General features: G+C 35.9%; 1 protein-coding gene across 1 annotated transcript in view; it reads right to left on the bottom strand.

Annotated features, from left to right (window-relative positions):
* LOC131902657 (vomeronasal type-2 receptor 116-like) overlaps window positions 1-21,071 on the bottom strand; it is a 57,616-nt gene extending 36,545 nt beyond the window's left edge. Inside the window, exon 1 of the mRNA XM_059253671.1 lies at window positions 20,875-21,071. Within this exon, the coding sequence (XP_059109654.1) occupies window positions 20,875-21,071 (197 nt within the window). The remainder of the gene's footprint in view (window positions 1-20,874) is intronic.
* Window positions 21,072-21,411: the final 340 nt, after the last annotated feature.

Raw genomic sequence — 21,411 nt, forward strand, 5'->3', positions numbered from 1 at the left:
GAACACATGGTGCAAAATACACTTGATGTGTGTTTATAACAGAGGTTGCAACACAGGCCCATAAAGCAGCTTGGGAAGCACTATAAGGCACATCTGAGTACTTTTACTTTTAATTAATTTGTACTTAATTTTTTTTTCTAATTGACTGTTTACAAAGCCTTGTTATTGCCACATGTGTTTTGAACATTGTGTGAAGATTTCCTGGGCAGATGAACATATGACTATTCACCACAGATAAAGCACCAGTGACAGAACAAGTCAATGAGTCAACACAACCCTACACTTGTCAATCAAGTCTCTACCCTTTAACATACCTGCCAACAAAAATCTATGTAGGCCATTTGCATGGTGAACCCCCCAAGTTCTTTCATTCTCTTGATGACAGCCTACCCCATTCCCACTTTTCCATTTTTCCCCTTTCAACGATATCACAGGTCCACTGATGTCAGATTCTCCCAGCTCTACCAGAGACCACAGTGGCCCCCAGAATTCCAGGTAGGCCATCCTTGAATCTCCCCCACTTTCCTTGTCCACAAAATGCTATTGCCCATCCCCAACACTGCAGACCACAGTGCTTCAGACCAGTAACACTGTGGGTGTTTACCTACTCAACCAGAGAACATGCATGATTGTAAAAAGTCCACGTTGTTGGCCATCCTCTTTACTATCTCACATTTTGGTGCCCCCACCCGTATCATATCCACAATCTCAATCATCTCTGCTTCAAAGTGTTCATGCCCAACTTGGGGAGAGTTCCCCCTCTAGAACAGAAGCCAATCTGGCCACCAGACGTTTTTCCCACAAGTTGTGTGGAGATGCCTTGAAGAACCTCAGGTCACACTGGCCAGAAGACAAAAGAGAAAACAGAAACAAAGGAACCAAACACATATACAAATAAGAAGAAATTATAAATAAGCATCTAGACCTATAATTACCACAAACTCAGATGCCTAGAAACAAAAGTGTAAGTATACTATCAACAACAGCAGAGGCATTATGTCACTCCCAATGCCAGCTATCTTACTACAGCAAACCATGACTATTCTAACACAGCTGAAGCATAATAAAAAGACCTTAAAGCCAAATTGTTAGAAATGGTTGAGGATGTTAAAGAGGGAATTAATAAATCACTGAAAGAAATTGAGGAAAAGACAAACAAAAATGAGTAGGAAATGAGTAAATCCCTTAACGAAAGGAAAGGAAAAACATTCAATTGAAAGAAATGAAAAAGACTGTATGAGTTCTGAAAAAGGAAACAATCTGTGAAGAAAACACAAACTGAGGAACTTTTGGAAAAGAAAAATCCAGGTGGCAAACAGGAATACAAGAGATGGAATAGAGAATCTAAATCATTGAGATACAAGAGACAAAATAGATACAATTATCAAAGGAAATGTTAAATCTAAAAATCCTTGACGCAAAACTTCCAGGAACTCTCAAACACTATGACAAGGTCAAACATAAGAATAACGGAAATAGAGGAATGAGAAGAATCCCATCACAAATGCCCACAATATATTTTTCCCAAAATCATAGAAGAAAGTTTTCCTAATTTAGAAAAGGAAAAACCTACAAAGGTACAAAAAAGTTTACAAAACACCAAATAGATTGTAACAGAAAAAGGATGCCCTCTCAATATAATCAAAACATTAAATACACAGAAGAAAGGAAGAATATTAAATGGTATGAGGAAAAAGGTGAAGTAATATATAAATGTAGACCTATCTGAATATCATCTGATTTTCAATGGAGGCTATAAAAGCCAGAATGATGTGGTCAGTTGTCCTGAAGATGCTAAAAGAGCTCAGATGTCAACCCATACCACTACATGCAGAAAAACTTTCAGTCCTTATAGAAGGAGACAACAGGATACTCTATTATAAATCAAATTTAAATGATTTCTATCAACAAATGCAGCACCACAGAAGGTAATAGAGGGAAAATTCAAACAAGAGAAGTTAACTTCATCCATGAAAACACAAGAAACAAAACAATCTCTTACCAAAAAAATCAAAACAAGGGAAACACTCACAAACATCACCATCACCAACAAAATACAACAACAAAACAGAAATTTACAATAATTTTCATTGATATGTCAGTAGTATCAGATCCAATATAAAAAGTAACAGACTGCCAGAATGGATGTGAAAAGAGTATCTATTCTGCAAATAATAAATATACCTCAAAAACAAAGATAGTCATACCTCAGAGTTAATAACTAGAAAATTTTTTTAGGTGTATAAATATTTTAATAAAAAATTCTTGCTTCCAAAAAATGCCATTATTTTTTCCATCACACCTTCTTTCCCTGTATGTTTTAAATATTCTAGAATGGACACGATTTACTTTGATAATGAAATTTTCTCCTCTGTCCCACATTTTTTGTCTAGAGACAGTTTAGAAACTTATTATTTATTTGGTTCTCCAGGTGATTCCTTAATCACTTAGAGTTGTTTTATGATATTATGAATGAATTTCTTATTTCTTCAAATTGCGTCCCAATTGCTTAGTATTATTTGTTAAAATGTACCGGTTCCTCAGGTATGACAGCACTGCCCTTAATCCCAAGGCTCAGAAGGCTGAAACACAAGGCCAGCACAATAGGACCCTATTAAAAAACAAACAAACACTCACCCAAAAAACAACAGAACCCAGGGATATGTATAGACTCCCCCCAACTTCATGCTTCCATTGTAAGATAGTGATACGTTACGTGCTTGATTGTGCTTCTCAACTATAACTTCTATGCTCATCATCTCTCCTATTCTTGAATCAATCACACACGGGTATAACCTCTGTAGTGCTATAGCGTATCTTTTAGTGTCTCACTCTTTAAAATAGACAGACAGAGTCAAGTCCTTTTTCTGTCCTGGGTTAAGTTTCTAGTATCGTAGAATGTAACAGATAGACTAATATGACTAGAAAATTTTTTAAGCAAAATTATTTAAAAAACAAGATAGGGAAGCATTTCTAACATCTAACAAAGTACACTTCAAACCCAAATTAATCAAAGAGGATGAGAATATATACTACATATTTATATAAGAGAAATCCATAGAGATAACATTTCACTTCTCAACATCAATGCTCTAAATGCAAGGTCACTCACATTACTAAAAGAAACATAACTTAAAAAGAAAGAAAAAGAAATGTGACTAAAGCTTAAATCACACATTGACTCTTAGACATTGATAGTAGGAGATTTCAAAATCCCACTCTCTCCTGAGGACTAGTCATCAGGACAAAAGCAAAGCAGAGTAACACTCTTGCTAACAGACATTATAAACAAAATACCTAACAGATAGCTACAGAACATTGCACTCAAACACAAAAGAGTATTTCTTCTTTTCAGAACTTCATCGAACTTTTTCCAAAATTGACCAAATACTTGGTCACAAAACAAGTCTCAAACAATGTAAGAACATTGAAACAACCCCTTGAATCCTACCAGACTACCACAGATTAAACCTAAACATCAACAATAAGAGAAAAAACAGAGAAGTTTCAAACTCATGGAAAATGAACTGCTCTCTAATGAATGACTAGGAAATTAAGACAATAATAAAGAAATTAAAGACTTCATAGAATTAAATGAATATGAATAGAACATACACCCAAACTTATAGGACAAAGTGAAAGTGGTGGAAAAATAAGGTTCATTTATGGTGATATTTTATTTGCACTAAAATGTGATTTGTATGTTAATAAATAAAGTTGCCTGGGGGTCAGACCTATTAGAGCTATAGCAAAGGCTGGGCGGTGGTGATGCACGCCTTTAATCCCAGCACTTGGTAGGTAGAGCTAGGTAGATCTCTGTGTGTTCAAGGATACAGCCAGCATTGGAGACACATACCTGTAATCTCAATACCAACCATAGAAGAACTGGAGGTCTGTACTGACAGGCAGTGATGAGGCAGTCATGTGGTTGGGTTTACAGCCAATGAGAAGGCAGAACAGAAAGTCTATACAAAGACAAACACAAAGGAAGTAGGTCTCTGGGCTGAAGAGGATAGCTGCAGAAGTGACGGGTAAGGCTCTTAGTTCTGACCTCTTGAGCTTTCATCTCTGCATTGGCTCTGTTTTTCTTATTTAATAAGATGATTACTTCTACATTCACCTAGCTTTTTACAAAATAAATTGGAGAGATCTGATATTAGGAATTTTCAACACACCTGAATGCTCTAGAACAAAATGAAGAAAGCATGTCCATAAGAATAGACTCTAGTATAATCAAACTGAAGTCTATAATCAATAAGACAGAAAAAAAGAGAACAATAAAAAGAGTCAATGAAACAAAGAATTGTTTGATAAAATCAACAAGATAGACAAACCCTTATCCAAGTTAAATAAAAATAGAATAGTCAAATTAACGTAATCAGAAAAGAAAAAGGAGACATAATATTAGACATCGAGTGAATCTGAATAATCATTAGGTCATATTTTTAAAACTTGTAATTAACAAAATTGGAAAATCAAACAGAAATGGATCATTTTCTCAATAGTTACCTCTTACCAAGTTAAATAAAGAGATAAATAATTGCAACACACCTATAACTCCTAAGGAAATAGAAACAATCTGTAATACTCTCCCAACCAAATAAAACTTAGAGCCAGATGGTTTTAGCACAAAGTTTTACCAGAAATTCCAGTCAGAGCTAACACCAGTTTTCTTCAAATTATTCCACAAAATAAAAACAGAAGAAAGACTGCCACCTTCATTTTATGAGGCCACAGTCACCTGATTCAAAAACCACAAATAATCCAAACATAAAATAAGATTACAAACAAATTCCCCTTATGAACATAGATGTAAAATATTCAATAAAATATTTTCAAGTAGAATCCAAGAAAACATGAAAAAGATCATCCATTATGACTAAATAGGCTTTATCCCAGAGATTGAGATATGGTTCAATATCCGAAAAATCTGTCAATGTAATCCATCATGTAAAGAAACTGAAAGAAAAACACCATGTAATAATCTCATTAGATGCTTCTCAAAGGCCTTTGAGAAAATCCAACAGCGCATTATGTTAAAAGTCTTGGTGAATGTTTTATTTTCCTTTTAAAATCTAAGTATTAAAATGGGTGTGAATAAATAAATAAGTAAATCAAACTTGGTGTCCAACAACAGAGAATTGAATGAGAAAAATATAGTATACAAGCATGAAGTTTTTCAGTAGTAAAAAAATGAAGATAATTTTTGTGGATTTTTTTTGGTAGGAAATTAAATGCAATTGGAATATTTGTCTTAATCATATTAAGCAAATAACAGAATAAAAAACACATTTTTTCTCAAAAAGAAGTCTTGGGGGAAGTAGGAATACAGGGAACATACTTCAACATAATAAAGGCAATTTACATCAGTTCCATAGCCAACAGCAAATTAAATAGAAAGAAAGAAAACCAAAGTAATCCCAATAAAATCAGGAAGAAGACAAAGCTGTCTATTCTCTTTCTATTTATTCAAGATAGTATTTGAAGATTTAGCAAGAACAGTAAAATTACTGAAGGAGATCATGATGTTACAAACACACACACACACACACACACACACACACACACACACACACACACACACTGCTACATACAGACATACTGGCATCCATACAGAGATACATAAATAATACAAGCATATACTCATTTCTACATACTCAGGTACATGCCCAGACAAACAGATAAACATATTGGCACACACAGAGAGACATACACATTCAAACAGACACTCAGAAAATTAAACACCCAAAATACATCCACAGGCCAACACAAACATGCATAATCGCCGAAATACACAGAGTGAGAGATATGCAAATAGAAACAACTACACAGAGAGACATTGACACAGACAAATTTATGCCAACTTCCAAAGACATACCCACAGACACACACATGCACAGCAACACAGAATAGTGGGATAACTTGGTATTAAGAAAGTTGGAGGAGAAAGCCTTTGTTATATGTTGAGGGTGAGGTCCAAAAGAAAAACAGAGACCAAAGCAAGTTTTCAGCTCTATTGCAGGAACAAGTCCTGGGTGATTTGATCTCAGCTGTAGTAGGAGAGTTATGAGTCTGCTTTCAGCCTACTCACCCTGGGAGAAGCAGACTTTGGGTTATCTGGGGATACCACATGAGGTTGGAGGCTGATGAAGAACTACAAGTGGGGTTACACAGATTATAAGTGAAAGATCTCTGGCTTGCATAGTTGGCAGGAGCAGAAGGTCAGTGAGCAGGCACCTGGGGATGTTCTGCTGCAGATCTTAGGCTGAGTTGGGGTAATTGGATATGGGGGAAGTATGGGAGGAAAAAGATTTATGGGAAACCTTGCTGATATTTGGGGAGGTGTGGACTTTGGTTAAGCAACACATGCCTGCTGTATTTGGGTGCTCTCATACAGCAATGAGCTGTAAAAGGAATGTTAGAAAGGGAAGATCTGTGGGATTCACAGGAAATGAAAACAGTGAGGCTGTGAAGTCTGCCACAGGAGATCTGTTGCAAAGCTTATGACCAGAATTTGAGGGTTGGATCTGGGGCAAAAAAAGAGAAAAATAAGGACTGCAGGTATTCTACCTTGATTTCTGGTAGGCATGGACTGTTGGTTACCTGGGAATTTTTGTAGGCTTCTTTCTATACTTTGGACACTAGCTTCTGTCAGATGTGGAGTTGATAAAACCTTTTCTCCATTCTGTAAGCTACTGTTTTGTCTGAATAACAATGTTATTTACCTCAGAGATGCTTTTATTTTCCTAACGTTACATTTATGAATTGTTGATCTTAGTGCCTGCCATATCATTATTCTGTTTCAAAACTCATCTCCTGTGTTAGTGAGTTCAAGGCTATACCCCACTTTCTCCTCTATCAGCTTTATTGTATCTGGTTTTATTTTGAAGTTTTAATTCATTTATTCTTAGACTTTGTGAAGGTTGTTAAAGATGAATCACTATTCATTCTTCTACATACAAATATCCAGGTCGATCAGCACTATTTGTTGAGGATGCTGTCTTTATTTCTGTTGGTATTTCTGACTTCATGATTTGTTTTAAAGAACTATTTTAGCTAACTTGAATTTTCTGAATTTTTTAAAATTTTATTTTATAATTAATTTCATTTTACATATCAGCCACGGATTCCCCTGTCCACCCTTCTCCCACCCCACCACCACCTTCTCCCCCAATACACCCCCCATTCCCACCTCCTCCAAGGCAAGGTCTCCCCTGGGATTTCAGCTCAGCCTGGTAGATTCAGTTGAGGCAGGTCTAGTCCCCTCCTCCCTAGACCAAGGATGAGCAAAGTTTCTCAGCATAGGCTCTAGGTTCCAAAAAGCCAGCTCATGCACTAAGGTCCCAATCCCACTGTCTGGGGGCTTCCTAAATCGTTCAAGCTAATCAACTGTCTCACATATCCAGAGGACCTGATACAGTTCCATGGGGGCTCCTCAGCTATTGGTTTATAGTTCATGAGTTTTCAGTACTTTGGCTATTTGTCCCTGTGCTTTTTCCAATCATGGTCTCAATATCTCTTGCTCATAGAATCCCTCCTCTCTCTCACCAATTGGACTCCTGGAGCTCCACCTGGGGACTGGCCATGGATCTCTGCATCTACTTCCATTAGTCACTGGATGAGAGTTCTATCATGACAGTTAGGGTGTTCAGCCATCTGATCACCAGAGAAGGTCAGCTCAGGCTTTCTAAAACCTAAATTTTCCTCTTTAGATCTGGAAACAATTGTGTCAAAATTTTGATGGGCATTGAATTGAATCAGTAGATTGCTTTCTGTAAGCTGTCAATTTTTATGTTAATCTTTTTATTTCATGAGCATGTGAGATCTTTTTAAATTTTGATTCCTTCTTCAATTTCTTATTTCAAAGACTTGAAGCTTTTATTATACAAGTCTTTCACTTGCTTCATTAGGGTTACTCCAAGAAATTTCAGGGTTTTTTGTTTTGTTGTTTTTTTTTTTTTTTGCTATTGTGATAGTTATTTTTTCCCTGATTTCTTTCTTAATCCCTCCTGGGACTCATTTGGTATTTGTGTATACAAGGGCTACTGATTGTTGCGAATTTTGTATGTCACCTACTTTGCTGAAATTGTTTGTCAGATGTAGGAGTTCCCCAGTGAAATTTTCAGGGTCATTAACGTATTGTTTCATAGCATTAGCAAATAATTACTTTAATTCTTCTATTTGAATTTTTCCCTCTAATCTCATTCAGATCTCCTGTAGTTCTAGGTAAGACTTCAAATACTATTTTGTATGTAGAGATTGGACAACTTTGCCCTCTTTCTGATTTTAGTGGAAATTATTTTATTTTCTTTCCATTTAAATTGATGTAGGTTATTGGCTTGCTGTAAACTACTATTATTGTGTAGAGGTATGTCCCTTGTATCCCTAATTTTTCCAGGACTTTTGTAATGAAGGCATGTTGGATTTTGCCAAAGGTCTTTTCTGCAACTGATGCAATGACTTCGGTTTTTTCACTTTTGTGGAATACACTTATTGATTTTCATATATTGGAACATCCTGGAAGCTCAGGGAAGAAGCCTACTAAATATAACAGTAAATATTTTTTATGTATTCCTAGACTTGTTATTGTATTTTTGTATCAATGTTCATAAGGTAAATTAGTATGTAATTCCTTTTAGTTGTTAATGTCATAATGTAATTTGACTATCACTGTGATGGTGACCTCATAAGGTGAATTGAGCAATGTCCCTTCTTCTGTGCACAATTTAGGAGTATTGGCAATAACTCATTTTGAAAGTCTGGAAGAATTCTCTACTAAAATTATTTGGCTCAGCCTTTTTTGATTATGAGAATATTAATGACTGCTTCTATTTCACTAGTTCTTTAAGTCCTGTATAAATTTTTTATATGAATGTATTGAAGAAATTATCTATTTTGAATTTGCTCTTTGGTGGTGTACAGATTTTTAAAGGTTTCCCATATGATTATCTGGATTTTTCTCATTATCTGTTGTTAACACCCCTCTACTTACATTTCTGATTTTGTTAATTTCAATATACACTCTCTATATTTTACATAATTTGGAATATGTATTGACCATATTGATTTTTCTCTTTCTCTTGATTCCTTTTGTATTATTCTCATTGATTATATTTTACTGATTTCATCTCTCAGTTTGATTATGACTTTCTGTCTACTACACTTTGGTGTCATTATTTCTTTTTGTTCTAGAGCTTTCTAGTGTGTTGTTAAATAACTAATATGAAAATACATATTTTTTAGGCAAGCACATAGTGACATAAACTTGCCTCTTACAAAGTCTATCATTATGTCCAATATGTTTGGGTGTAGTGTGTGTTCAGATTCATTGAATGCTAGAATGTCTTAAATTTCTTCATTTCTATTTTGATCCATTTTTCATTCATTAGAGAATTTTTGAGTTTCCATGATATTGCAAGGTTCAAGTTGTTGCTGTTGGGTTTTTTTTTATATCCAGCTTTAATTCATGATGATCCGTAGGAATGTAATGAGTTTTTTTTTTTAATTTTCTTATAAGTACTGTGACTTGCTATATGTCTAAGTATATGGGCAATTTTGAAGAAAGATCTCTGAAGTGAAAAGTAGACTTCATATTTTTTGTTTGTGTGAAATGTTCTGTTAATATCTGTTATGTCTATTTAGTATAAAAAGTCTGTTATTTCCAGTATTTCTCATTTTTTGTGTGACTGACCTGGCCATTGTTTAGAGTGGGGTATTGAAATCTCCCACTATAAATGTGTGAGGGTCAATATGTGAAACTATAGTAGTAATTATTTGGCAAACTTAAATACCCTAGTTTTGGGGGCATACATGTTAAGAATTGAAATGTCACCTTCATGGGTATTAACTCTGATGAGTATATAGCATCCTCCTCTATTTCTTCAGATTAGTTCTGATTTGAATACTATTTTTTATATATTGAAGTGAATAAACTAACATGTTTTTAGGTTCATTTTTAAGGAATATCTTTTTCCAACCTCCTAACCTGAGGTAATGTCTGTCCTTGACATTGAGGAGTCTTTGTTGGATGCTGTAATTAGATGGGTCTATTCTATTATTCTGAGGCTTTTTTTTTAAGATTTTATTTATTTATTATGTATACAGTGGTCTGTCTGCACATATCCCTGCAGGCCAGAAGAGGGCACCAGAGCTCATTACAGATGGTTGTGAGCCACCATGTGGTTGCTGGGAATTGAACTCAGGACCTCTGGAAGAGCAGCCAGTGCTCTTAACCTCTGAGCCATCTCTCCAGCCCCTTTTTATTAGGGATTTGAGACCATTACCATTAAGAGATATGAATGAGCATGGTTTTTTTAATTAAAAATTTTTTCCATTCATTTTACGCATGAATCAAAGATCCCCCTCTTCCCTGCTCCAGCCCCCTGGCCTCCCCCTCACAACCCACTCCCCACTCTCCCCCACAAGAAGGCAAGGCCTTTCATGGAGTGGCACATGCAGTAGAAGCAAGTCCAAGCCCCTTCCCCTGGGTCAAGGCTGTGCAATGTCTCCCATCATAGGTATTGGATTCCAAAAAGCCTGCTGATGCCCCAGGAATGTATTTTTTTCCTGTTACTTTGATTTTGTCATTGTTTTTGGTATGTTGCTTGGTAGAAAAATTTCTGCTGTCCTGAGAGGCCTGTTCACAGAGGTTCCCATGTGAAATATATTTTAGGTACCAGGAGGTGAGACTGATTAATGAAGAAGGGCCATGTAGGGGTATGGGAAGGGTTGGTTCCTTTCAAGCAAGGAAATTAGGTTTTACTCCAGTGTGTCTTAGTCCCCTATGAATACAATAGAGACTCAGGAAAGGCCAGAGTAGAAAGTCTGTTATAAAACTGAGGATGGTAATGTGTGATTTGACAGGGGAAGAATGGAAGGAGAGGTGAATACCTGTGGATTGCCAATCTGCTTCTCTGGCCATAGTTTTCTGAGTGTTTCCTAGGTATTGTTGCTCAGGTTGCATGACTAGGATAAAAGCATAGAGTATTGACAAGGAAGTTTGGTGGGGAAGATCTGTGTGATTCACTAGAGAAGTTGATGTGGCTGGGCTGAAGTAGGTGCCTGGCTACATAACTGGGTATATGACATGGCATTGGTATTTTGAGAAACTGAAGGAGAGGTGAACATTTGTGATTAGGTGTTATACTTCCCTTCCTGGGAAGTATAAGTACACCATAAGTATACACCATAAGTATCTAGGGATAGTCTCCTCAAACTTGGGGCTGTGTTAAAGCAATGAATGACAGGAGGAAAGTTAGGAGGGGAAGATTTCTAAGTTCCACTGGCAACAGGGGCAGAGGTAGAGAACTGATTGCCCAACATGTAGCCTGCTGCTGATCTGGGGAATAGATTGTGGGATTGGATTTGTTGGAATGGAGGAAAAGGTAATGATCTGCAGTTAGTCTATTAGCATGCATGATTTAAAGGAACACATGGTACAAAGTAAACTTGATGTGTGTTTATAACAGAGGTTGTAACATAATCCCATGATGCAACTTGTGTAGCAGTGTAAGAAGCATCTGAGTAATTTTGCTTTTAATATTTCCTTACTATTTGCTAATTGACTGTTCAGAAAAGTTTTACGGTTTTCACATGTACTTTGAACATTGTGGGTTCCTGGGCAAATGAACGAATGACTGTTAACCACAGATAAAGCACCAGTGACAGAGCGAGTCAATGATTGAACCCAACCATACACTTGTCAATCAAGTCTCTACCCTTTAACACGCCTGCCAGCAAAAATCTATGTAGGTCACTTGCATGTTGAACTCTCCAGGTCTCTCTCTTAGTGACAGCCTAGTCTATTCCCTGCTTTCCATATCTGTTTCTACTTTATCCCAACCCCCAAATGGGGTAGATAACCATCTCTACCAGAGTCAACAAAGGTCACCAGAATTCTAGGTAGGCCACCCATCCTTGAATAACTTCCACTGTTTTTGTCCCCCAAATGCTATCACCCATCCATAACTGTCCAGACCACAATGCCCCAGACTCCAAAGCTCTCCAGACCACAAAGCCCCAGGGACTCACTGTGAGTGAGTATCTGCTCAACTGGAGAACATGAAGGACTATAAGATGTCCATATTGGAGGCTCACCTCTATACTATCTCACATGTTGGTGTCCCACTCTATCCACGATCACAAATCCCTGTGCATCAAAGTTCCCCAGCACCAACTTGGAAAGAGTCCCCCCTGATGGACCAGAGGTCAATTCAGACACCAGAATTTTTTCCTCCAAATCAAGTGGAGATGCCTTGAAGAACCTCAGGCCACACTGGAGGGAAAAAAATAGAAAACAGAAACAGGAACAAAACACATCCAAATAAGAACTTATAAATAAGCATCTTGGCTTATATTCACCACAAACTTAGATGCCTAGACACAAGTGTAGTATACAATCAACAACAGCTGAGGCAATATGTCACTAACAATGCCAGCTATCTTACTACAGCAAGCCCTGACTATTCCAACACAGCTGAAGTAGAATAAAAAAGACCTTAAAACCATCTTTTTGGAGTTGGTTGAAGACCTTAAGGAGGAAATTAATAAATCTCTGAAAGAAATACAAGAAAAGACAAATGAAGCAGTGTAGGAAATGAGTAAATCCTTTAAAGTCAAGCAAAGTCCGAGCTCCAGGAGACTAATTGAAGAATGAGAAGAGGGATTCTATGAGCAAGAGGCATCATGGTAATGATGGGAAATCTACAGAGACTGCCAAACCAAGATAAACTTTAAACCAACACCTGTAGATCCTCCATGGGAATCAACTAGGCCCTCTGCATAAGCAAGGCAGTTGTGTACCTTGATCTGTTTAAGAGGCCCCTTGGCAGTAGGATCAGGATGATCCATGATGCATGACCAGCTTTATGGAGCCCACTACCTACAGTTGGATACCTTGCACATCCCTGATGAAGGGGTGGGAGAGTAGGACTTGCCTCAATTGAATGTACCAAACTCTGCTGACTTCCCATAGGAAGCCTTACCTTGTCAGAGGAGGGAATGAGAAATGAGAAATGAGAAATGCTGGAGGGCAAAAAGAAGAAAGAGAAGGGAATCAATGGTATGTAAAATGAATAAATAATTTCTTTTAAAAAATCTGAAAAATGAATTAGAAATAATAAAGAAAACACAAACTGAGTTAATTCTGAAAAAGGAAAATCTAGGTAAGCAAACAGAAACTACACACATAAGAATCACCACAGAATACAGGAGATGAGATGAGAATCTGAGGCATTCAGATATGTTGGAAGAAATAGATACAATTATCAAACGAAATGTTAAATCCAAAAAAATTATTGACACAAAACATCCATGAATACTTGAACACTATCAAATAGCCAATCATAAGAATAATAGGAGTAGAAGAATGAGAAGAATCACATTACAAATCTCCACAATAGTTTTTTTTTTTTCAAAATTGGAGAAGAAGATTTTCCTAACTTAGGAAAGGAGAAGCCTATAAAAAAATTTAAAAAACACCAAGTAGATTGTAACAGAAAACGGATGCCCTTGCAAAATAATCAAAACATTAAATATACCTAAAAAGAAAGAATACTAAATACTGCAATGAAAAAGATGTAGTAACATATATAGGCAGACCTATCTGAATTTCATCTGACTTTTCAATGGAAACTATAAAATCCAGAATGATGTGGTCAGGTTTCCTTCAAAAGCTAAGACATAACAGATGATAAACCATACCACTATACCCAGCAAAACATTCAATCCTCATAAAAGGAGAAAATGTGATACTCCATAATAAATTCCAATTTAAACAATATCTACCCACATATACAGCACTACAGAAAGTAACAGAAGGTAATAGAAGAACTCAAACTAGAGAAGTTAACTTCACCCATGAAAATACAGGAAATAAGTAATCTCTTACCAGCAAAGCAAAGAAGCAAAACACACACAAACACTACCATCAACAATAGCAATTTAAAAATTAGCAAAAAAATTGGTCGTTGATATATCAGTAATATCAACTCCGAAAAAAAATATACAGACTGACAGAATGGATTTGGAAAAAATTATTCATCCTTCTTCTGGAAATAATAAGTATACCTCAAAATCAAAACAGTCATACTTCAGAGCTAATCACTAGCAAAATATTTTAAGCAAAATGACTTAGAGTACAAGATAGTGAAGCCATTCTAACATCTAACAAAATGCACTCCAAACAAAAATTAATGAAAGGATATGAGAAAGGATACTACATATCTATCATATGAGAAATCCACAATGATAACATTTCACTTCTCAACATCTACACTCTAAATGCAAGGGCACTCACATTTGTAAAAGAAACATAACTGAAATTTAAAGCACAAATTCATTGTTAGACATTGATAGTCAGAGATTTCAATATCCCACTCTGTCCAAAGGACAGGTCATCTAGACAAAAGTTAAGCCGAGAAATACTCAAGTTATTAGACATTATAAATCAAAGGACCTAACAAATATCTACAGAACATTGCACTCAAATACAAAAAGTATTTCTTCTTTTCTGGACCTCATGGAACTTTCTCCAAAACTGACCACATGGATGGTCACAAAACAAGTCTTAATTGATGTGTGAAAATTGAAATAAGACACTGCATCCGATCAGACTAACACAGATTAAAACTGAACCTCAACAATAAGAGAAAAAACAGAAAGCTTTCCATGTCATTGTAACTGAAGTCTTAAATGAATGACTAAGGGATCTAAGGCAAGAACAAAGAAATTAATGACTCCTGAGAACCAAATGAATATGAATAGAGCATACACCCAAACTTATGGGACAAAGTGGCAGTTCTGGTAAAAAAAAAAAAATCTTTTTTTTTTTTTTTTGCTGTTTACAAAAAAAATGGAGAGAACTGATTCTAGCAATTTACAACAGACTTGAATGCTCTAGAACAAAAGGAATTCAGCCCTGTCCAAGAGGAATAGACACTATTATAATCAAACTAAAGTCTGAAATAAATAAGATAGAAAAAAAGAGAACAATAAAAAGAGTAAATGTAACAAAAATTGGATCTCTAAAAAAATTTAAAAAAATCTTATCAAATTAACAAAAAGATAGACAGCATATCCAAATTAACAAAATCAGAATTTAAAAGGGAGGCATAATAATAGACATCAAGGAAATCTGAATAATCATTAGGTCATACTTGAAAACTTGTAATTAAAAAATTGGAAAATATAAAAGAGTTGGATAATTTTCTCAATAGACACATCTTCCCAAATTTAATCAAGATCAGACAAACAGTAGAAATGCACCTAAAAACCCTAAGGAAATAGAAGCAGTCTTTCACAGTCTCCAAAACAAATAAATCCCAGATACAGATGGCTTTAGGATAGATATCTACCAGACATTCCAGTAAGAGCTAACATCAATTCTCTTCAAATTATTCCACAAAATACAAACAGAAGAATGATTGCTAATTTCACTTTATGAAGCCACACTCATCTGATACACAAACCACAAATAATTCCACAATGAAAGAAATTACAAACAAATTCCCCTTATGAACATAGATGTAAAACACTCAATCAAATAAGTGCAAACTGAATCCAAGAACACATCAATATGATCATCCATCATGACCAAATAGACTTTATCCCAGATTTTGAGGAATAGTTCAACATATGAAAATCAATCAATGTAATCCACCATATAAACAAACTGAAAGAAAAACACCACATGGTAATCTCATTAGATGCTGAAATAGCCTTTGACAAAATTCAACAGCCCTTCATGATAAAAGTCTTGGGAAAAGAAGGAATACAGGGAACATACCTCAACATAATACAGGCAATTCACATCAATCCTGTTGTCAACATCTAATTAAATGGAGAGAAACTCAAACCAATTCCACTAAAATAAGGAAGAAGACAAGGCTGTCTATTCTTTCTATATCTATGCAATACAAAATTTGAAGATTAAGTAAGATCAGTAACACTGTTGAATTAGATCAAGAGGTTACAACTACACACATACACATACACACACATTCCTACACACAGAGATACTCATATCCATACAAAAATTCATACATAATACAGCAATATACTCATTTACACACACTTCCATACATACTAAGACACACAGAAAAACGTACTGGCACATGTAGACAGAGAGACATATACACCCAAATAGACACACAAAAAGAGAAACAATCAAAACATACCTAGGCCCACAGAAATATGCATGTTCTCAGAAATATACACACAGAGAGAGATACACAGATACAAACAACCACACTTAGAGACACTGACACAGACAGATTTATGCCCACATCCAAAGACATACCAACAGACACGCACATACACACCCATATACACCAACACAGACATACGTATGTGCAACCACTACACAGAAACATGCAAAATACCTATACAGGTACACGCAGACATATACACTGACAAATACAGATACACAGGTAGACACAAACCTACATATATGTAAAGCAATACAGATACATACACAGACACACAGGAACACACAAACATACATACATACAGTGAGAAGCATCCATTCACATACATGAATATGCATGTACTGAATCACAGCACAATTTCATGCATAATTACTCTCAGAGATCTAAGTGAGATCCCCAAAGCCTAGAAGGGAGTAGAATCAGATAAGGACACTTGTAAAAACCATCTCCTAAACTGATTACAACATATTTGAGAATTAATATATGAGGGCTCATCTTTTCAACATGGAGAGCATTAATAACTAAGGACTGATATATTTTCAGTATTAGGATAGGCTGATATTATTTGAGGCTTTGTAACATAATCACTAATTTCCATTGATAAATTGTTTCTTCCACTTAATTGGCTTTGCAGTAGAGACTTACAGCACACTTTTGATTTATTTCTTCAGAAAGAAAAATGTTCAGAAGTCTTTCTATTTGGTGAATATTTCTTAATACACTAGATTTGAGCATCTGAGAATCTCTTAAGCACAATGACATTGATGAGACCAAATATCACCCAATAGAGGAAACACTACCTTAATACAGTTAATAACAGGTTTTTTGCTATTGTCCATTGGCTGATTATCTTCTTATTAAAGAAGCATCGCATGCAGGGCAAGGGACACAGCATGAACAGCATTGTATACAGTGTCATTGCCACAAGTAAAGGCCATGTCAATAGTCCTGACCATTAGCCATTCCAACTAGGCATTGGATGAGCAGCTTTTTAGTTAGATTTTCAATCAGATTCCAAGACCTCACAGTTAAAATTAATCCACCCAGCCTTTCCAGGTAATCATCTGAGTATTTGAGATGGATCAATGTCTTGACTAAATTTTAAAACCAGAAATCTCAGCATAGTGGTGTGCTAAAGCTAGAGTCCCAAGAGATGAGTCAAGTGTGAAACTTCTCTTACTTGTAGTGAGATCCCACTGTGAAGTGGTAGCCCATATTCTTTGTATACCTAGAGATCCAACATTCTAAGGCTCACAGCTAGAAAACTGTTTGTGTCACTATAAATGACAACTGCATTTATGGATATGTTATGATTTGTTTATAACACACTTCAGCTCTTGACATGTAAAATTACTTCTTGCCTGGGATCATGATCACAAAGGTGAAACAGAACATATTTTTCATGTCTGTTCTCAAATGTGAAAGAAATAAAGTAATCTGATCATTTTCTAAGATGGACAGTCAAATCCAGAGCCAGTTGAAGTAAAGCATCAAAGAGATCATGGCCTCTCCTAGAGCTGTGTCTTTGGGAGGCATCTGACACAGACAGGAAAAGTGATCATGATCATTCAGGATAGGACGGAAGGGTCCATAAGTAAGCTAAATGACCTAGGACACAGGAAGCAGCATAAGTATCATGAACACCTAAAAACATGTAAGCACACTTCTGCTGAGTATTCTAGAAAATCCCCTTACTTCTTACTTTTTCCATCATCTGTTTCACACAAGGAATTGTGGAAGCACCATCAAGTCTCTGAATTGTACCCTTGAACTACAAAGTTGGACATGACTGTGAAGTCAGTCTCCTCCTCACGTTCTTCTTGGCATCTGGGAAAGCCACCAGTGAATACAGGGTTTCTTACAAAATCACCCCAAATAAAACTCACCTGCTGAGATTTGTAGATTTCTAGGAATGTCCCAATGATGACAGATGCTGCCCGGTAAGGTTCTTTAAGTACCACTGTACACCTGATGTCTTTGTTAGAGACATAATTAGGGGGAGTTTCACAATTTTGTTCAAAAAATAAAAAATTGTGTAATTGTGACACAGTATTATACCCCTGTTGGTATGGAAATAATAGAGTCATATTTTATAAAAGCTCAGGGTTCCTGTTGACTTCAACAACAGAAATAGTCAAGGCCAGAACAAACTTATAGTCTACAGTTGGTGCTCTGTAAATGGAACACTGTTTATTTTGGACAGAAATCTAGTGATGATCATTTGCAGTCAGAATGGGGCTTATACTGTACTGGATGGTATTCCCAACCATCTACTATGACTGAAATAAATATATTGTGTTGTGAGATTGCAATGACAGAGAAGCTGGAAGTTTGAAAAATCATTAAAAGTTGATGAGAGTGCATCTATCAAACATAAGATGAGACTTTGCATTTTCCACAGAGAGGGCTGCCCATCTCTGGTTTTGCATACTTGCTCAGAAGGTAAATACATGGGCACAGTCTTTGACAAAATGGATAATCTGATCATGAATTCATTTTGAAATTATTGAACAGTGTGAAAAATATATATGGTACATGAGCAAACTTTCTGGTAATTTTTATGAAATAAACTCAATTGGATATGGCATCAAAACATGACAGTTTAATGCACAATAGTCTTTCTGAGATATATTTGGCTCAAGTCCTTACAATTTATTATAATTATTTGGTAACATAGTTAACATTTTCCCTCATGTCTATCCCTATCTTGTTCTTTTTTTTTTCTTGTTTGTCGACTGCAAGCACAAAATTTTGAAAAGATTTATTTATTTATTTAAAATAATAATTTTAAATATCAGAGTATGTCTGGTAAATATATGCATCTATGTGTTTGTGGATGTGACAACTACTCATCTAGGCCATAAAGAGGCAACAGATACCATGCTTTTGAGTGACAATTGGCTTTAGACTGGCCTGGCATCAAATGCACAGGGATACCCCTATTCCATTTCCCAAATGGTGATATTAAGAGCATGTACTCCAGTACTGTTCACCTATTTTATGTTTATAAAAGTATGTTCAATGTAATCATACTTGATATATCTGACCAACATAAATTATCTCATAGAGAGCACATTTTGTATATATTTTTAACTTACAAATGCACAACACTGGCATTGTATTGAAAACTAGGGACTTCTGGAAATTGAAGTGAGAATTATTTGTGTCAGCATTACATTTTTGTATACTAAAAGATTATAAAGTGTGCAATGTATGGGAAATATTTACGAATTTTGAAAATAAATATCGTCATAAAGTTAGTAAGCATAGAACAATATCATTTTATGCTTATGGGTATGGAAGAAGAGTAACACTCTTGTCTTGTAACTCATTTCGTATTATCTGACCAAAAAGCTTCAAACTCAGAAATACTCTTTTATTCAGAATGATTCACTCAGAGATAAATACAATCTGTATCCCACTTAGAAATTGTACCACTGTGGTATCTTTGGGTACAAATACAGACATACATCTATGCATTTTTAAATAAAAACTATCTTATTATATCCTTTATTACTATATGGAAAAATATAATTGAAATTGTCAGTAACACTCAACAAGAATTCGATATTGTGACTTATGAATCTCAAACACTAACTCCTGCACACTAAACACTAAGAAACATCAATTACTTGAACTGTTAGAGCAAACTACTGGACTAAAGTGCTACGTTAAAAAACTATCCGCAGTACACAAAATCAAAATGTGTATATTGCCCAAATTGGTAAAATATGCAGCCAGCTATAACTAGTAAAATTACAGAAAGAGAAACATATGAGTTAAATGTGACATAAGTATCACAGAATAAACAGCTTAGACATAAGGAGAAGAGACACATGCTTCTTAAACAATATCAAAGATGGACTAGTAGGTAACTGTTCTCAAGTGTGGCCAAGTATCACATGCCACTGTTGTCACTCAGGCCAGGGACAAAGAAAGTAAGTAATCACCACTATTACTCACCCTACATTCCAAAGAATGCAAGCATGTCGTTTTCAGTCTACACATTCCTTCTTTACCCTAAAGAGAGAGTGAAGAACTAGACTTTGAAATTAAAGGCCTGTAGTTATACATGTATATGGGTGAAGAATGGGGAACAGGAACCCATGTGAAGTTCACAGTGGGCAGGTCTCCTACTTTCATTCTTGATGCAGCTTTAGAAGGCACAATGTGACCACATGCAGAGCATCTTAGAGAGTAACTGAATAGCTATGGAAAAATTCTCTGGGGCTGGGGGTACCACAAATATTAGTTGTCCTAGCACATGCATTAGGAGTGACACGGTGATCAAATGGTCATCACAGACTCTACTTGACAGTCATTTACTTACATTTAGAATGATAGTCATTGAATAGATTGGGGTTTCCTTCAGTAAGACACCTCCAGCTACTGTGCTGTGGAAACTGTCAAGAGGAGGGCTACATGTGATGGAACAATTGAGAGAGCCCTTTCAGCCTGTTAAGTAGGAGGATAACTGGAAGAATAACAAAACTCTCTGGACAAATTAAAAGTAGAAAAAGAGCATTGAGTCTCTAAAAGAATCTGGGGTTGTTTCTTGGTTGGCAGATTGAGTAACAGAACAGAGACTCAAAACGTTCTCTGATTCTCATCTTACTCCCCACCATGAAATATTCATGATTACGTACATAGAAAATAGAAAGAAACTTACAGTGTATTCAGAATGTGGTTGAAATAATCTTTCTCCACAGGCCACTGCACTCTGAAAAGGAAGAAGATACAGCCTGTCAACAAATCTCCATCCTTGTCATTGTTCTGCTTCATTCTCCAAAAGCACTTGGGATGGGTGATACTGGACACAAGAAGTGGAATGTTCAGGAGCAAGAAGAGAAAAATCAAAGTGAACATCTTTGTCCAACTTGAAGCCTGATCAGTGTGTATTGTGAAGTGCTGTTAAGATCAGCACATTATATGGGCACCTATATATTCCAATCTGCTTTTATTTCTGTAGGAGAGGCTACTTGTGTGTTCATGATTCCTTTCTTCCAGATGATTCAGCCCCTCTGTAGGAATCTATGACAGTCTCTTCCCTGGGGCTCTGCAGCTGATGTCCATGTGATTAAATTTGGTTTATAAGTATATATGAGGAGACCTCAGGTAGTTTTATGACATCACTCATATTTGTAAAATTTCAAGGTCTTTGGAGGATTTCATTTTGAGAAAATTTGGTCCCCGGATTGTCTGAACA

Source organism: Peromyscus eremicus, chromosome 1 (genome assembly GCF_949786415.1).
Source record: "Peromyscus eremicus chromosome 1, PerEre_H2_v1, whole genome shotgun sequence".
NCBI classification, from domain to species: domain Eukaryota; kingdom Metazoa; phylum Chordata; class Mammalia; order Rodentia; family Cricetidae; genus Peromyscus; species Peromyscus eremicus.